Genomic DNA, 20,169 nt, shown 5'->3' on the forward strand with positions numbered 1-20,169 from the left:
GAATATCTGTTTAGTATCTCTCACCAGTGCACTTTTTAAGGTTTCCCGGTCGTTTGAGTCCATGCATGCCCAGTCTGCAGCCAAAGTTCTCCTCCCAGAATTCCGCAAACCAGACGTTTCTTCTGTTGTTGGACAGCGATCGGCTACGGAAGTAACGATCGAACGCTGAGAGGAGAGGAAAAGAAAAAGAGATAAATGTCTGGCAGAATGTCACCAATTGCCATCAGTGAAGTGTCAGAGCATGTGCACGTCCTCAACGGCATTCCTGTTCGACTCTCTGTATCTAATCCATCTCCCCATAGACGCAATTACACGATGTGTTCTGACAAAAGTGCTCTAATTGGTGGGTCAATTCCCAAGCCGTTGCCCGTGGATCTCAGAGCTGATGGCTGAGGGACAGCGCTATCATTACTGAAGTGCACACACGAGGACCATAAAGAGCTCAGCAGCTGCAGACGGCTCAATGGATGCCTATGACCATAATGCTGATGGTTAGCAACGTTTGTCTGGCCGCTCTGGTGACTCCAAGCAAACATCTCTGCTGAGTCTGAACCGTGCAAATTGTCTCTGATGAGAACTGGACTACAAAACTACAATGCAGGATTTCCTAAACTGATCTAAGCCTATTTCAGTGGTAAAGATCTTGTGTTCATTTGTACAATGTGAGTCGCACAAAAAAATTTACAGTTATCTTTCCAGGAGTACAGCTTTGCACCTTAAAAGTTTATATTAGTACATCTAAGGTACATATACTATTGGTACCAAATTATACATACAGTATCTATACCTAATGGTCCATATTAAGACCTTTTTAAAGCGTACTGGTCCAGTGATGGTTGAGCTACACATTTCACCAATTTTCAGCAGCGTATTTACTAAAGGTTATTGTCTTTAAAGGGTTTAACATTGAGCATTTACTTTTTTATTATTCATTATTTTATGTAAAACCCCTTAATGTTCCAATGTAACGTGGCAGGAACACTGCATTATCTGACATTATACCACGGGTCTGTTGAATGCTTTATTCTGATTGGCTAAGAAATGTTCCATGGGTATTGATTATTTTTCTGTAAACCGCACACCTGACTTGTCAAATGTCTTAAAAAATAGACGATGTCGTCAAAAAATCGGATACAGGCAACAAAACGGAATGTCCTTTTCAGTAATGCTAATATAGGACCGTGTAAATTCGGCTAAAGTGGCAAACTTCTCACCAGAAAATTGATCAATTTGACACTTAATAAAACACTTCTGAAAGTACAGTATATTTTCCACTAGTGTAATAAATAATCTTTTGACAGTAAGGTTCAGACTGTTTGTACAGACCTTCGACTGTGGCTCTTTTGGGAAGGATGGTGATGGCTCCCTTTGCAACTGTCTCTTGCTGTAAGACCGGTGAGATTTTTGAGCCCCAGCTGTCAGACCCGACCCACAAAAAATGACCCGTCTGGTTGGTCCTCTTGGCTGCATCCAAAACTCGTCTGCAGATGTAAACACAGATACATCAGCTTACAAGAACCAATAGCGTGAAGCGAGCACATCCATATCTCACGCCTGAACACTGAGTTGTGTCTTATCTATTGATGGGACAGAGTTCGTATAAATACACATCACGGGTTGCTGCTGATTGATATTCATATAAAGACATTATTTTACGGCTCACTCGTGTCAAACAGCCTCAGCTAGGATTTGGAAAAAGGATCTCAATAAAAAAGATTTTGAATAACTTTTCCCAAATCTCATTACATTATATAATCACGACATATTGTGCACAGTGTGAGCTCTCGGTCAACATTGACACGTTTTCTGAGTCAACTATAACAATGAAATAACATCACTGTGAAGTCAGATTTGTATTTGCCTGCAAGGCATTTTAGAAAATACTGTTACCTCAGCAGCCGTTATTTCAACAAGCATGTGCGTAAATGGCAGGAAAGGCAACTCTTTTCTAGCTCACCCCGTGTACGGGAGCCAAATCTCGCCACACAGTGTCACCTCAGGGATCGAGTTACATAAACTGTCCGAGTCTGAGTGTGAACCGGTGTAATTGAAAGACACGGAGGAAATTAGAGCATCCCGCCCCTATGGCCACAAAACACTTAGCATTCTCTCCAGCACCGTTTGTAATTGGTTTCCATTTGTATCCTAGCTTAAGCAAAGTTGGACAATATACAGGCGCCAACAGAGATAATGGCTGGAAATTAGTAAAGACTTTTGATTTGTTCACTTGTTATAGGACTGAACTGCCAAAGTTGGGACACAGTCTCTCTCGCTCTCTCTCTGTCTCTCTCTCGCTCTCTCTCTCTCTCTCAGGCACTGATAAGAGACTTTTTTCAAAATAAAAGATCTCAGTTAGTCAATGAGTTTATTGTACAGAAGGGCACCTGATATCATCCTCATTTGCAAACATGATGACGGCTCGGGCGTTGGGGGTCTCCAGCAGGCGTCGGATTATCTTGTCGAATTCCCCAAGCCTCGGTTCCCGGGGGATCTTCAGAGACTGTGCAATGCAAACTCCACCTAAACACAGAGAAAGATGTTCACACGTTACTGAACATGACTATATTTGTGTTTGAAACCACTCAGAAGTGAAGGAAATGAGCGAATTCAGACACAGCTGTACAGCCTAGTCTTAGGGCCGATTCACACCGGCTGCGTGGCGTATCTGTTGCATGTCAGTTGCGTGGCGGCTGCATCGCGTTTTCTGTGTACATACCAGAAGCGTGCCTGACGCAGCGCTGACGCGCTGCTGTTGCTATACAGTAGGTGACATATATTTTGCCTGGAAACGCTTCCAAGACGCTTGCGTGTAGCGTGAAAAATAGGCGTCGGTCCTATTCCTAGCATGCACGGGTTTTTCGGCGCGGCTCGAGCCGCGCCTGAGACGTGCGTGTCATGCAGGCGGTGTGAACTGTCAAACCTGCTAACATGGGAGCCTAAATAAAAACGGACACCCCACGCAGCTGAGACGCACACGCCACGCAGCCGGTGTGAATCGGCCCTTACAAAATTTTGTTATATAGTCACGTAATTTTTTTATTCTTTTTTCATGTGATTATCACGTATTGGTTACTTAACAGTTTTGTCCTATTTTCATACCATTGTCGCGTCGGTTTAGGGTTAGATTTACATAGATGACATCCCAAACCCAGCTCTAAGGGGGCATGCACACCAAGGCTTTTACACCTGCGGCCGGTGCATGTTTTCAATTGATTCCAATGAAAACTCGCCGTTTTTCGAATAAGCCAGCAGCTATCGTTTTTTTTTTTTCGGTGAAAACCGGCTCTCTGTGTTTTTTCTGAGCTTGCGCTGAGCGTCGAGAGTTGAAAGAGATTCAAAAGCTCCGCTCGTCAATGTCAGTTCCCACACGGCCATCCCATCACAAGCTTTTCACTCGAAGTTGAATATTTTTCAACTTTCGAGGGCCGGTTTTCAGTGCGGAAGAAAACAGCTAGCTGCTGGCTTATTTGAAAAAAGCCGAGCTTCCATTGGAAACAATTGAAAACATGCGCCCGCTTGCGGGTGTAAAAGCTTTGGTGTGTCCAGCCCCTAACGCCAGGTGACATATAAAAAAATAAATCAGAAAAAATAGTACAAACCAATACAAAAAGTTACATTCTAATGCAAGCAGCAAATCTAACCCTAAACCGAAGGGACAATGGTTTGAAAATAGGAAAAAGCAGTTGAGTAACCAATACATGATAATCACACGAAAACAGGAATTCGTTATACGGTCACAAAAAAGAATAAAAAAATTACGTGACTATATCACGAAAACTTGTGAGACTGGGTAGCGACTGCGCATCAAGTAAATCTTAAAGTCTGTTCATTGGATTTTAAAGCACTTCTGTGTGGATCAGATTTGTAAAGATCTTTTTTACATTAAAAAAATCATTTCTTTGTGAATTTATTTCATTTGTATTACTGTCTGGTTTCCAATAAAAACAGCTTATAACATCATGCATTTACCTGAGGAGAAAATTTGAAAAAAAAAAGTGAAATATCTTGAAAGTACCACTGGTAGTTTTACCATAATGAGGTAATATGCTAATAACAAGAAAACAACTATTTGCCAGTGGTGTAAGATAAAATACATTTTCTCTGCCAACACATCTTCATATTTTAAACAACCTAATATTTTGCATCTCAAGTAAAGGATGTTAAGCATGCAAATCAAGACAAAAGCATTCACTAAAAATGTGTTATAGTTAAATACACAAACATAAATATGCCCGCATGTTTGGCAGTACTGTGTATGTCTGACTTCATTTGTACAGAAGCAGTTAACTGCCTTTTCTCTGCAGGTGCTTCACCTCACACGTCGTAACATCACGGTTGAAAATCAGGTCATGATGGAGCACATTGAGGTGTACAGGGTAGTATTTCATATTTAATGTAAGTTATAATGTGTAAGCGTTCGTCCCTCGGAGAGCTCCATTATGTTATTAGTGTCACGCGTGAGAATGAATGATGGACTTCCTCCTGGTTGTAATCTTTTCCTGTTTCAATCCATTTAATGAGCGTTGACATTTTCCTCGGTTAGCTGTAGTGCTGTATGCTAAACGAATGCTGCGCTTCATACACCCTATCGCAAAGACAAACACTCATTAGCCCTCATTAATGCACCTATAAAGGATAATCGGCAATCTGTTGCCCCCGTGCCCTTCACCCTCTGTTCTCTGTTCTTAGTTTCTGTAACACACAATATATTTTGTGCCAGGTCGTGTTCTCTCACCTGCTTAAGCAGTTTTTAGTTGTATAAGATGGACTAGATTTGTTCTGTTCTTGTATGTTTTGTTTATGTATGTACACCTGTATATGTGTGTGTGTGTGTGTGTGTTCGCGTGTGGGCGAGCATGTGCATGAATTTATGTGTTTATGCTTCTACACATTTAAATGCAAGTGCAAATGATTTTATTTGTGTAATACATTATATATTTATTTTTAAATATTGTATTGTTCACTCTAAAAATGGCTGGGTTATTTTTGACCCATAATGGGTAAATATTGGACAGAATGGGTAAAAATTGCCCCAATGCTGGGTTATTATTCCCCGTGGTTGCATAACAACAACCCAACATTGGGTCATTTTTAACCCAGCATGATGTAATTTTTAACCCAGCACGTGTTCTGTACAATATTTACCCATTATGGGTCAAAAATTACCCAGCCATTTTTAAAGTGTTATTTATTTACAAAGCAAATAACATTAATCAATAATAATAACAACAGTAATTACAGTAATAATAACAATAATAACAACAACAGTAATTACAGTAATAATAACAATAATAATAACAGTATTAGTTTTAATAATAATAATAATAAGAAGAAGAAGAAAGTAATAATAATTATAAAATGACAATGATATTATTATCATTATTATTAAGAAGAAAAGTAATAATAATGATAATGATAATACATTATTATCATTATTATTACTTTTCTTCTTCTTCTTCTTCTTCTTCTTCTTCTTCTTCTTCTTCTTAATAATAATAATAATAATAATAATAATAATAATAATAATAATAATAATAATAATAATAGCATTTTATCATAAATATCATAATTATTACTCTTATTATTATTATTATTATTATTATTAGTATTATTATTATTAATACTAATACTGTTGTTATTATTATTATTATATTTGTTGTCAATGTATTTCATTATTGATAAGTTGGTCTGTGACGTCACATGCGGTACTAATTAATTCTTCTTCGTAGTCATAGCCATAGTCGTAGTCGTAGTATTCATAATAATAATAATAATAATAATAATAATAATAATAATAATAATAATAATAATAATAGCATTTTATCATAATTATCATAATTATTACTCTTATTATTATTATTATTATTATTATTATTATTATTATAGTCATAGCCGTAGTCGTAGTCGTAGTATTCATAATAATAATAAGAAGAAGAAGAGTAATAATAATGATGACAATGATAATGATGATAATAATAATAGCAATATTGCAAAAATAACCCAACTAATTGGGTTATACAACAACAACTGATTGGGTAAAACTTGCTACCAAATGAATTGGTTTAAAATAACCCAACAAAGGGTCGGTGCTATAGTAACCCACCATTGGGTTATCTATTGGGCTAATTTTAACACAACTATTTTAAATAAGTACATTGTAAAAATAAATGCTGGGTTATTTTCAACCCAGCCGTTGGATTGAATTAACCCATAAAATGTTTATATTTGACCCAACAATGAGTTGAAACAATAAGTTTATTATTATAACCCAACTTTTTGGGTTTGTCCCATTTTAACCCAGCATTTTTTTAAATGTAGATACTTCTTATCTACTAACAAAATACACTCTGAACTATAATTCTGTATTTAAAAAAATAAAAGCTTCATTTTAAGCATTATTTATAATACTGTTACAGCAGTTTTTGTGTTGCTTGAACAGATCCAGGTCTCGGTAAATGGATTGCATGGGCAGACATCAGCATTGCAGCATGTTACCGAGTAAAATCAAGAAGGTTTTGGGTTTGACATGAGCTCGGAGATAAACTGCTCCACCCGCTGGTGACTAACACAACTGCCCTGCCAAGCCATTTCCGAGAGGCATTAGTCACTCTATCATTAATATGCATGCATGGAAATGTGAAAATATGCTCTGTTTATTTAAAGCTGTAAAATCCATCCAGGCTAAAGAAGATGAAAAGTGTGTCAGGCTATCATGCAAGCCATCCACTCGAAGACTGTTTTCCTCTAATTGTTTAAGAGAGCAGTATTAAGAGATTTATTCAGTCTGTCTGATGTAGCATGAAAATAAAACGAGCCGTCCGGCATCAGACACAGAGCACTTCTGCGTCCCTCTTAATCTCTAATGATTTCATTTGCAACGCTTTATGAATCATAAATTATCTAATTGAGTCCAACCTTGCATGTCCCTCTTCAGATACGCACATGGGCTGAATAATGCCATCATTTATTTGAAATCATCCATGTTCTCTCAAACGTGATTCACACTGGATAATTAACTTTTATGCTTCTATTTGGTTTCACCAATTGCAAAAATGTGCATGCAAACAATTACTCTAGTACTCCTGTAGCTCAATCGGTGGAGCAAAAGCTCATGGGTTTGATCCTAAGGGAACACACATGCTGATAAAATGGGTAACTTGTGAGTCGCTTTGGGAAAAAACATCTGGCAAATGCATACAATAGAGTAAACACATACATGTTTCATTAAAGTAAGGCTACAGATTAAATATTTACAAGCACAAATGTATTACTTCTATAATATGCATCAATGCATAGTTTGAAAACATCATGTCAATGATCATGTCTTAAAGTAGCATGCAACATTTGCCACTATTGTAACTGCTGACATGCAGATCCATGTTTCCTCTTGCATTCCAGTGTGACAACATCTACACCTATTATATGTTTTTTCTTGCTAAGGAAGGCAGTTAACAGGCAAAACTATAGCTAATGGCTGGGCTTTAAACCCAAATGAAATGTTTGATATTTCAGAGTATTGTTTCCCTTTGGCGTTGACCTCCCCCGCTCTCTGCATGAAACGATTCGGTCGTCAGTTCCTCCAAACATCAAACGTGAGAGCGTTTCTCACTCATGAAAGCAGCACACAGGCTATGGAAACATGTTTATTCAACGCTTCGCCACATCTCCACCCACACTCGCATCACAAAGATGCTCAAATCCAACCCGCATCCACCCACGGGCGCGTGCCTGACGCCACGTATTTCACACGGCACGCTCATCTCCGTACGCTGACAATCAATGCACTCTGCAACACAAAAAGCCTTTTGGATATGTTAGCGACTTAAAATGGGTTCGATCCCAGTCAACACTTGTACTACTTAAAGAAATGTATAGTTTGGATGCATTGTGTGTAATGCACTGGTGGATAATAGCGGAAATATGAATTGTTAGAAAAACTTGTCATTGGCAGGGAAGCGTTTTCTCTTAATTTACGAGTTAACTCGACAATGGTGGGGGAAGAGTTAAACAGTTTCTGCAGGTTGATGTTTTTCTGCGGGTTGAAGATAAAGGATTTGGTTTATTAGATGTTGGTATTTGGGCTGTGAATAGTCAATGGGATGCTTTTGGACTATTTTTGAATGGCCATATACACTCACCTAAAGGATTATTAGGAACACCATACTAATACTATGTTTGACCCCCTTTCGCCTTCAGAACTGCTTTAATTCTACGTGGCATTGATTCAACAAGGTGCTGAAAGCATTCTTTAGAAATTGATAGGATAGCATCTTGCAGTTGATGGAGATTTGTGGGTAGCACATCCAGGTCACGTAGCTCCCGTTCCACCACATCCCAAAGATGCTCTATGGGGTTGAGATCTGGTGACTGTGGGGGCCATTTTAGTACAGTGAACACTTTGTCATGTTCAAGAAACCAATTTGAAATGATTCGAGCTTTGTGACATGGTGCATTATCCTGCTGGAAGTAGCCATCAGAGGATGAGTACATGGTGGTCATAAAGGGAAGGACATGGTCAGAAACAATGCTTAGGTAAGCTGTGGCATTTAAACAATGCCCAATTGGCACTAAGGGGCCTAAAGTGTGCCAAGAAAACATCCCCCACACCATTACACCACCACCACCAGCCTGCACAAGACATAAGTCTTCTGTTGATGCCAAATTCTGCCTCTACCATCTGAATGTCTCAACAGAAATCAAGACTAAAAATCAGACCAGGCAACATTTATCCAGTCTTCAACTGTCCAATTTTGGTGAGCTTTTGCAAATTGTAGCCTCTTATTCCTATCTGTAGTGGAGATGAGTGGTACCCGGTGGGGTCTTCTGCTGTTGTAGCCCATCTGCCTCAAGGTTGTGCGTGTTGTGGCTTCACAAATGCTTTGCTGCATACCTCGGTTGTAACGAGTGTTATTTCAGTCAAAGTTGCTCTTCTATCAGCTTGAATCAGTCGGCCCATTCTCCTCTTACCTCTAGCATCAACAAGGCATTTTCGCCCACAGGACTGCCGCATACTGGATGTTTTTCCCTTTTCACACCATTCTTTGTAAACCCTAAAAATGGTTGTGTGGGAAAATCCCAGTAACTGAGCAGATTGTGAAATACTCAGACCAGCACGTCTGGCACCAACAACCATGCCACGCTCAAAATGGCTTAAATCACCTTTCTTTCCCATTCTGACATTCAGTTTGGAGGAGATTGTCTTGACCAGGAACACAGCCCTAAATGCATTGAAGCAACTGCCATGTGATTGGTTGATTAGATAATTGCATTAATGAGAATTTTAACAGGTGTTCCTAATAATCATTTAGGTGAGTGAATTAGTACATTTTATTAGTAAAACTTTGTATTAGTGTGTGGCTTTAGTACTTTTAAAAGTACATTTCTACAGGTAAATACCGTAATTTAGTCTTAATAAGTAAAATGTTTTTATCCGATTAATCGATTAATCGAAAAAATAATCGTTGATTGCAGCCCTACAGGATGAGCAGTTTTGTGCTTCTGCTCGCTGGGCACGTCAATCTGGATTCATAACCGGTCATTTAGTGATGCCACTTTCCTCCAACCACCAAAAAAAGAAACTGAGCAGCAAAGGGACGAGATAATACTGATGTCATGCGCGCCGTGTCGGCAGCGTTAATTCAATTCGCCCGCAAGAGTGTCACGAAACAAATCAATGGCACGGATCGATTGACTTCAGCCATTTAAGAAGTGACACTGAAACCGAAACGAGAGGAGTGATGGAGTCTTGGTCACTGGTCTGAAGGTCAAATCTCTCTCCTAAATCCATGTAATAAATCCTTCTGTCTGTAATCTCTTTGTTTCGTCTGTCTGAAGTGTTGTGCTGATTTAACAGCGTGGCAGAGAGATTTGTTTCGTCTGAGGAGTCTGACAGACGCGCCATGCCCGTGGAAAAGCCGACGTACAAAGATCTGCCACTATGACGGAAAAATCTCATTTTTCTGTGTGAATCCTAATCAAATCTCCAGTCAGCGGGACATGATGAGACCCGCCTGCAAAAAAAATAAGAAAGAAACAGAAAGGAATACAAAACTGAGCTCCATTAATGTCCTTGTAATCTTCACATCTTATATTTGAAAGCACACAGTTATTTATCGATTGCCCCCCAAAAAATTATTTAATTTAAGGCTAAGATCTTGGTGCTACAGTTACATTAAAAAACCTCAAGGTTAAAATAAAAGTTGAAAGCATTTGAACACATCTGTGACATGCCGTCAATAAGAAATTCTTACTTTGTTAAATCTGTTTACAATACTGCATGCAAAACTATGAGGCAAGACTTTCTAGCAGAACTTAAAGGTCAAGTGTCTCATTTCTGCAGCACAAGCCCAAACAAACCAAATTACAAAATAATGACCCCAAATTTCAAAAAAATTAACAGGGCACAAAATACGGCACAATTTGTAGGTGCACAAATTACTCAACAAAAACTCTACAGAAGGTCTTGCTATTTGTGTGTGTAGTTTGGGTAAATCTGCAGTCAGATATCTGAGTTGAGCTCATATCTATATAAAAGATATGAGCTCAACTTTATTAAATACACGAATAATTCATCTCCATTATTCACCTCCATCTGGTGCGCAATTGAATGTAATTGAATATAAAACGAGAACATTTTATTTTCAGTTAATTTAATAAAACCATTGTGCATTGAAAGAAACATTGTTTTTTCAGTGCTGGTTACAGTAACGCTATGCACTATATGTGTCATTTATTTCAGCGTGGATTGACTGACTTGTTATTATTTTGACATTTTTAATTTTTGTGCAGGCTTCTGCTCTGATGAGACTGCAGAGAAACAGCAGAGAGGAAAATGGTGTTACATCTCATTTAACAGACGCGTTTCATATGTACATACAGTACTTATGATTGCAGGCCAATGCAATCATTGGTTAGGTTGCTTAAGGACACCGTGATGCATTGTGACACCAGCCAATAATGTCTGTTCTTTAAATACAGCTTGAATATGAAGCGAGAGGTTGAAATCTGTAGCTAAGGGCTGTATTTAAATAATGCATGAAAAAACATTATAGTTCATTTCTAATGCATGTGGGGTTTTTCAATTGCATTCAATATGTGGTGTTTGCTAAGCCTTTGATCATACATCTTTGTGCTATGAACATGAATGACATCTTTGAATCAATCGGTTTAAGGAATTACTTTTCTATGCCATCAACAAAAGAAGCAGCGGATATTACACCTGGTACATTCATCACACTGAGAAAGAAACTGTAGCAGCAGGTCATCCTGTTATTCAGTGCATATAGAAAATCTAAATGTCTATTCATGTAAATGTCTATTCAATACAACAGTGTTGAATCTTGTATATGTATTCAGCAATGCAGGTAAGTAAGGTTAATGTCCTAGCAGTGACACTTGCATGTGCCGTTTCCCATGATCTCATCTTTATTCCCTCCAAACTCAGAGCACCGGTGAAGATAAAAGTCATGACCCTGGAAACCAGACCACATTACAAGCTAACATCAAACTCAGGCTAACATAAAAATGTGAGATTCTCATAGGATCTCTTTACGGGAATATGATGGGCATGACAGAGTAATTTATATTCCAATTTTTATTTAGATACAGTTAGTTTGATTGAAACGCGTTAATTAAGTTGTACATAAATACAGGTCTGGTAAGGCTTATTCAATTTAAACATCATTTTGGCGCTAAAAAACGACTGTCGGGATTTACTAAAGACATGCAGAGGATGATTAGCACTGCGACTGACCTTATTGCATATGCATTTTTAGGAAATTTATGGGAGGAGATTATTTAAATAATTCACGGGACGAGATTTACTAATGTTTCCGCTTGTGATATTAATGGTATTTGCGCCATTATTTAACGCCGAATAAAGCATGTCTTAAAGAGCAACTATGGTCGGATTCACAAATTTACAATTCCTTTGGTGTGTATTAGTATGTTAACGATATGCAAAAGGTACAAAGTCCAAAGTAACGATGACGCGAGATATCGTCTCCAATGCAAATCTCTTTTCTGGGACTACAACAAACACACGGATTGTAGGCAACAGTTTGCTTCCTGGGATTGGTGCTGTAGTAAAGACCGAGATTATCATAATTCCTCCCACTTCGGACTCACAGCCTGTAAATTAACTCCTGTTAGCATTGCTAGAATCTTTAAAACATGGTAAGGAGTGTCACATTTACTGCTGACAATTCATAGGTATTCAGGCCAATCACAACATACAGATTAGCTGGCCAATCAGGGACACAGAGCTTTTCAGATCGATGAGTTTTGTTCAAATTAAAGGAATAGTCTACTCATTTTCAATATTAAAATATGTTATTACCTTAACTAAGAATTGTTGATACATCCCTCTACCATCTGTGTGCGTTCGATAGCATTTAGCTTAGCCCCATTCATTAAATGGTACCAATCAGAGATAAAGTTAGAAGTGACCAAACACATCAATGTTTTTCCTATTTAAGACGAGTAGTTATACGAGCAAGTTTGGTGGTACAAAATAAAACGTATCGCTTTTCTAAGCGGATTTAAAAGAGGAACTATATTTTATGGCGTAATAGCACTTTTGGGAGTACTTCGACTCGGCGCAGTAACACCCTCCCTCTCCCATTATGAGAGGGAGAAGGGGAGCGGACTTTTCAGGCGAGTCCAAGTACTCCCAAAAGTGCTATTACGCCATAAAATATAGTTCCTCTTTTAAATCCGCTTAGAAAAGCGCTACGTTTTATTTTGTACCACCAAACTTGCTCGTATAACTACTCATCTTAAATAGGAAAAACGTTGATGTGTTTGGTCACTTCTAACTTTATCTCTAAATGGTACAATTGAATGAATGGGGCTAAGCTAAATGTTATCGAAGTGTCGCAGCGCGCTCCAGCGCTTACGTGCACGCACACAGATGATAGAGGGATGTATCAACAATTCTTAGTTAAGGTAATAACATAGTTTAATATTGAAAATGAGTAGACTATTTCTTTAAGGCTGGATATCTGAAGTTACAAAAATGTGCGGTATGTGGAAAATAATGTGTTTTTTAACCACAAACAACGTGAACACATTTGCGCTTGAAATGGCTGCAATTGTAGTTGATAAGAGAAGGCTTGGTAGAGACAGGGGATTTTTTCCACACGTAACTGGTTATTTGTAATGCCAGAAGAACATATTGTTCAAAAATATTGTTTCCCAAGCCATGTTATTTTTTATTCACAAGAGAAGTCCCACAATAGCAGGTGTTTCAAAACTTCTTATAAAACTTAATTTTTTACAGTGTACTTTGGTTTCGTTAGCTGGGATTTCACACCCCGAATTCTCATCTGTGATGTCCATGAACTTAAGCGCATCAGGCGTTAGTAGATCACTCGCACCTGCAGGACCATCAGCTCTGCTTATGTGCGACCCTGAATTTGCGTTGGTCATTATGGAAATCAGCTGTTGCACCTGTGTTATTTAATTTGCGCCTTTTTGGTAAATAACCCGCAGATATTACCACTCCCATCACCGCTTTATTGGATTGCGCTCTCATGCCCCATTTAGTAAATCTAGCCCTAAGTTAAAGACATCCACCATATGTTAATACATCTACCACAGTAAAACCAATATGGCAAAATCCAACACAATCTCATGGTTATACATTAATTCAATATGAGCAATCTCATTCGTACTTAATTACAACAGTGATGTTGGTGTTGGCTTTCATTCATATGAAATTGCCACCGTGAAATATAGATTTGATCAGGTTGCAAAATCTCTATCCACTGACTGTTTCTCCTGTCATAGCTCCAGTATGCACACACAGAATGTCAATATGATGAAAAGATGCCTTCACTGCAGTGTTTCCATGGCATCTAACGTGCTGTGTGTAATGAAATACTATTACAAAGAAATCTTTGAGATTTACCACTGCTTTGTTTTGATGGACCTTTAGTGCTTGCTGGCAACATGTTATGTCCACTCGAACGTAATCTGCCACTCGAACCCACTTGAATCTTTTTGGCATTCAAAGCACCCCCCCCCCCCCCTCCCTCCCTCTCTCCCTCTCTCTCTCTCTCTCTCTCTCTCTCTCTCTCTCTCATGATTTGTAGCATATAGACAACACATTTATTTTAGTCATAGTTTAAAGCAGCTCATCTACTTTTTTATTTATTTTAAATTCTCTCTTTATGTAAAGACATTCATCTCTTTAACAGCAGTGTAAATCACAAACAGTCCAGCACTTCTACACATTAACACTTTACTGTTTCTTAGAGGATGACCACACTGAAAAAAATTACTTTCTTTCTTAGTATTTTTGTCTTGTTTTCAGTAAAAATATTTTAGTAATAATATTTAAGTAAATTTACCGAGCCCCATAAGGTGACATTGTAGTAAAAAAATCAAAAGTTTATTTTCATGTGCTCACGCAAAACCTTCATGTGCAGAATTTTTTTATGTTTAGTTTTGCGTGCTCACGTGAAACTTTAGCGCGCACACATGAAACTATCGTGCTCGCACATGATACAATAGTTTCACGTGCGCACACGATAGTTTCAGGTGCGCACCCGATAGTTTCACATGAGCACACGATAATTTCACGTGCGCACGCGAAACTAAACTTTATTTATCTTTTGCTCCATGTCCCCTTAGGGGCTCTGTATAAATTAGTGTTTAAAACAAGCAAAAAAATCTGCCAATGGAATAAGAAAAAAAATTGAAATAAGTTTACTTTTTTCATAACCACTTAATTCAAGAATTTTTTATATATATTTTGTCTAAAAACTAGACGTATTTTCCTAGGTCATTTCGCTCATAAAGAAAACACATCTTAATTTAAGATTTTTTTTACTAAAAATAAGACAAAAATACTAAGTAAGAAAGTCATTTTTTTGCAGTGCACAATATACACTGCAAAAAATGATTTTCAAGAAAAAAATCTTAGTTTTTTTTTTAAAGTAAAAATATCACAAAATTATTAAATTGAGATGCCTTTTCTTGATGAGCAAAACAATCCAAGAAAAAAAAGTCTAGTTTTTAGACCAAAAATATCAAATTTAAGTGATTTTGTGCATAAAACAAGCAAAAAAAAATTTGCCAACGGGGTAAGCAAAAAATCTTGAACATTTTTTCTTATACACTTAATTCAAGAAAAATTCAAGAACAATTTGCTTACCATATTGGCAGATTTTTTTTTTGCTTGTTTTATGCACAAAATCACTTAAATTTGATATTTTTTTCTAAAAACTACACTTTTATCTTGGGTCATTTGCTCATCAATATATTGAAATTTTTACTTAAACAAGACAAAAATACTAAGAATTTTTTTTCTTGAAAATCTTGACTTTTTTGCAGTGTAGTTCTGCCTTCAGAGGAACAGTTCATCCAGAAATCAAACTTCTGTCATAATTCACATCAATCCAAACTTTCGGTCTTCTGTGTGGCTCAAAAGCAGAAGATCTGAGCCGCTGATCAAACTGAAATCATATAGGTGTGAAATGACACGATGTTTTTTCACCTATATTTCAACACTCCACAGATTTTATCTTCTACTAAACTTCTCTTACAACCCCTAATGTTCAAAGACAATAAAGTCATCACGCTTCTATGAATCCACTAATGTCGGGATCTGATTAATCCCCCAGCCGTCCCAATTCAACACCATAATCTGTACAGAGTGTTTACTTGAATCACAAAGCACTGATCTCTGTTTGCCCGATCATACTTAAGCAAATGTCAGTCTTGGTTTAGCCATGACTGTTTGTTAAGACGACATAAGTAAAGGTGACCTGCAGTAGGGACACTGACATTTGCTTCAGTTTAATGAGGTCAGCTGTACACATTCAATCCAGTCACCGGTCCATCCATGTGACGGGTGGCATGCGAAATATCCCGGTTTCCTCCTGATGACATCCAGAGAGGAATGTGACAGCCTTCAACGTCTGAGAATCATCCAAGTGGAGATTCTGTAAATTCCCTCAAGCAAACTTGAACAAGAGCGATCGATGCTCCATTCTGATTGCTTTTGCTCTACTGAGGGAATGAGAAAGACAGTGAAACAACTTGAACAGCGGGGAAGATTCACTTTCTGCACACTGAGAAAAATAAACCCTATGCACGGACCATGTGCACTTAATTCACTTATAGGTCACATGCTTCAGGCAAACTCTCTATGTGACAATAGTTTAATATTAGATTTTTACACTTGCTAAAGAAAATGTTCTGCTTGTCCGTGCAAAATTTGTAACCGTAAAGCACGGCCACCCACTGTTTCTACAAATTATAAAAGTTATTTCAACTTCATATTTATCATTTATAGCAACTCCTCACTAGTCAAGAAAGTTCAATTAATTAAAATTTCAAATGAATTAAACTTAAAAAGGTAAGTGCAACAAGGAATTTTGACAGTGCATAGTATTTTCAAGGGCATTTTTATAAAAGTCGAATGGTATTAAGTGTATTTTATTATGTATTATCTCTACTATGTGGTTGCTAGGGCAGTACCAAGGTGTTTGCAATGATTTCTAGTCTATAGCAATGCGGTTGCTAAATCTATATCAAGCGTGTTTTAGCATCTGCCAGCACTTCTCTATACCTCTACACAAACTCCCCCATAACTCTCTGTTCTCCACAAGGAATATTTCTTACAATAAAGCACCAAAACAAAAATGTAAGGATGACATCAATCACAATCGTAAACCATCACAATGGGTCTGAATATGACTAAAAGAGTAAATCAGTCAATAGGTAAGAATGGTTTTCTGAATGATTTACACATAAAACGATTTCTGCTGTGTTTGGCACATTGCTTTTCTGACAGGTGCTATTTCAATGACACAATGACCTGAACTGAGCCCGGATCTGAACTGCCTATCGCTAACATATAAAGTTGCAGTAGAATGTAAAACTGTGTTTACCTGGGCATAGATGAATAATAAGATATTTATACATGGTATTGTGTCAGGGTTGAGATGGAGGACAAGAGAACCCAAGCGCAGACGATGTCGGGGAAGTGAACATTGAACATTTATTAACATAAATCATGAAAACAAAAGCCCACGTGGGGGGAAACTACATTAAACATGATATTTACAGAACACTGACTTAACATGATTGACAAGACTCTGATGAAACATAAAACTGAATAAACAATGAAGACTACATAACACATCTGAACACAATGAACCAGCACAAGACAAGAGACAAGAGGAGATTAAATAGGGGAAACTAAACAAGATAACTAGGGCAACACAGGTGAATGGGATAAACTGATAATGAATAATTAACAAGGAGAACAAGGGGGTGGGGACTAGGAACGAGACACCAGAAGCACATGACCCAATATATAAGGCCATGAGCCTCCACATAGAACATTAGGCTGTCAGAACCCTGCCATCACGATAAAACATAAATACAAAACAAGACTCTTATGGCAGGATCCTGACATATTGATATATTGTGAGCCTCAAACACAATTGTTTCCTCCTTCTTATGTAAACCTCGTGCACGCAAAAACTCGCAGGAAAACAGGCAACCAACAGTCGAGATGTAAGCCCCCAACAATAAATTACTAATTAATTACAATGTTGTTACAAACACTGAGTAAGCGCTATATGCTAGTTAATGCTATATGTTAGCGCTTAGGCTAAAGTTCTGCTATTGACGTTACAGTTAAGTTTTGCAGGTCCATACTCAGAAAAATCCATTAACATCTCCAAACAATTGATTATTCCTCAAATTCCATATCTTCGTTTGATACAGACTGATACAAACATAAGGTCTGTTTACACACAACGAGAGCTACTGAAATGAGCTGCTCTGTGAAACAGCCAATCAAAGCAGAGCTCAACATTGTTATTCATGACCCTTTCAAATAAGGTAATAATAGACCATTTCATTCTGGGGACAAATCCTAGGGTTGTTAATGGACATGTAAAACCATCTCTGGATAATTTTTGCAAGCCACATAGCTTTCTATGTAAATATCAGAGAACAATTTAACATAATATTTCAATGCATTCTTTGGCACCTTTAAGAAAAAACAACAAATCAGTCCCAGGCATTTATATATTACGGTATACACTAGTATGAAATGTTTTTCTTAATCCTATAATGGCCGCGTTTAACACTTGTTTTAAGACGTAACACGCCATTTAATGACGGGACAATACAATGTATATCGAAATATCGGAAATGTGTTTAAAAAACCATATCACCGTTCTTGAAAAAAGATATAGCGTGAAATATATTGATATTGAATTATTGTCCAGCCCCATAATGAACTAAATAATGAAGAAAATGTCCAATAAGACACCAGAATATATGGGAACTCCTGTTCGGGGGTGACTACACTAAAGATGCTAAAATATAATTGTTTAAATTTATTTGGAATAGTTTTTAGTCTTAATAAGTTTACTATTATTGTAAAGCATAGACCCTTTTACAGCTCACATGATTAAATACACTGCGTGCGCATTTCGGCATCCGAAGTGGTATTGTTCCCAAGTGGTTCTAACGTGTAAGCAACTCAGAAAGTTTATTAAAACGGTTTCCCAGCATCAAAATGTCTGGTTGTTGCGTTTGGTTGCACTAATAAAATATACTAATATATGTATATATGTATCTGGCGACTTTATATTTGGTCATCTGCTAACCTCTTCTATCTACTACACTACAGTACACGGATCTGGTAGCTGTGTTGAAAAAGTCAACCTTTTTAAATAACTTTCTCTGTCTGTGTTGCTTCACTGTTGATACTTCCGTTGCCAAACTGCATTGCCACGTCATCATTGTGTACAAACAGTAAAAGGGTCTATAGAAAAAGTATTATTAAATAAAGTGTAAGATCCTGTGTCCACCAAAGTGACTGAAAACGGCAGGCGCTCTTTAGCGTTGCTTTAGCTGAACGCTTTGGTTGTTATGATACTTCTGTTGTGTTAGTCATTGTACGATTCGCTGGTTGGTTGGTGTGGTATTTGTTCCGCCCCCCTCAACTCTGATTGGATGGTATGAGTATAAAGAGACACTGACGAGCCCATTATTTTTCCAAAAGTTGAAACATTTTCTTTTGGTGTCCGGTAAAAATGCGGAGCGCTGAGCGTGGAGTTAACACGCAGTGCCTTGTCAGCTACTGCCGTTTTTAAAAACTAAAACAAAATTGTGCCGCAAGTCCCGCCTTTCAGTTAAAACAACCAATTATCAATCAATAAAGACTGATGATTCTCTGGGGAAGGGGCTCTATAGACGTTTTCAGCAGTAACAACATAAACAAACGGCTTTTGTAGAACACGCATAACTTCCTTTTAGAATCAATAACAACAAAGTCCTTTTAGAGTAGTTTATTTCTGATAAAAAGCTAAATAAACAACACGTAGATCAACTTACTTCAAATCTAAGCGTATTAAAAACTACATTACGCTAATGTTACTGTGTAAAATGTGTACTATATAATGCATATAATCTTAACTTCAGATCGGCTGCCAAACCTTCCATCACATAGCGGTAATCCATGATTGCAGTCTTTCCTCGTCTTTAGGAAACTAAAACATTTGTTCTTTTCGACGAGGTATTTGTTCAAGAGTTCGGTTAAACAACTAGTCAGACCATTAAACAAACAGAATCCAGAAGTAAAGTTCCACTCAGACTGGTAATCGCGTCAACGCACATGCGTCCGATGAAACCATCTATACAGAGTCATGTTGAGTGCTTGTCAATCTGTGCATATGCTCAGTAGCTGAGACGACCTCGAAATAAAAAAAATGCACAATTTGAGCTTAACCCTGCGTTTACACCAGCCGCATTTGAGGCGTCTACCACGCCTAGTTTGCCGCTTGAACAGTTTGAGTGTACTCGCTTCATTTGTGCGTGAAAGCTGCGAGTGAAATTCCAGTCATCGAGACATTCACGTGGAAATTCGCGTCATGGGAGGGGCTTATGCGACTCCACTCGCTTTCTATAATCACGACACTACTAAAGCAAGCTCCTGATTGGTTAACGCAACGCGTTTTTCTGCCAAAGTTTAAATTTTTCAACTCGGGCGTTTGCCGCGGAAACGCTAATTTCACGCTAGACGCGCGAATGAGGCAAAATCGTGTCCTCGCACCGCTAGACCTTCAGACGCGCGTCAACGCGTCTTCACATTGACTTAACATTGAAATCACTCACGCTTGAAACCTCTACCGCGGCATT

General features: G+C 37.8%; 1 protein-coding gene across 1 annotated transcript in view; it reads right to left on the minus strand.

The window, feature by feature from the left end:
• The window catches only part of grm8a (glutamate receptor, metabotropic 8a), a 210,703-nt gene that overhangs the window by 71,345 nt on the left and 119,189 nt on the right, over nt 1-20,169 (minus strand). Inside the window, exons 4-6 of the mRNA XM_055191313.2 lie at nt 2,385-2,520; nt 1,327-1,481; nt 25-165 (exon numbers count right to left, since the gene is read on the minus strand). Coding sequence (XP_055047288.1) covers nt 25-165; nt 1,327-1,481; nt 2,385-2,520 — 432 coding nt within the window. The remainder of the gene's footprint in view (nt 1-24; nt 166-1,326; nt 1,482-2,384; nt 2,521-20,169) is intronic.

Source organism: Misgurnus anguillicaudatus, chromosome 1 (genome assembly GCF_027580225.2).
Source record: "Misgurnus anguillicaudatus chromosome 1, ASM2758022v2, whole genome shotgun sequence".
Taxonomy (NCBI): domain Eukaryota; kingdom Metazoa; phylum Chordata; class Actinopteri; order Cypriniformes; family Cobitidae; genus Misgurnus; species Misgurnus anguillicaudatus.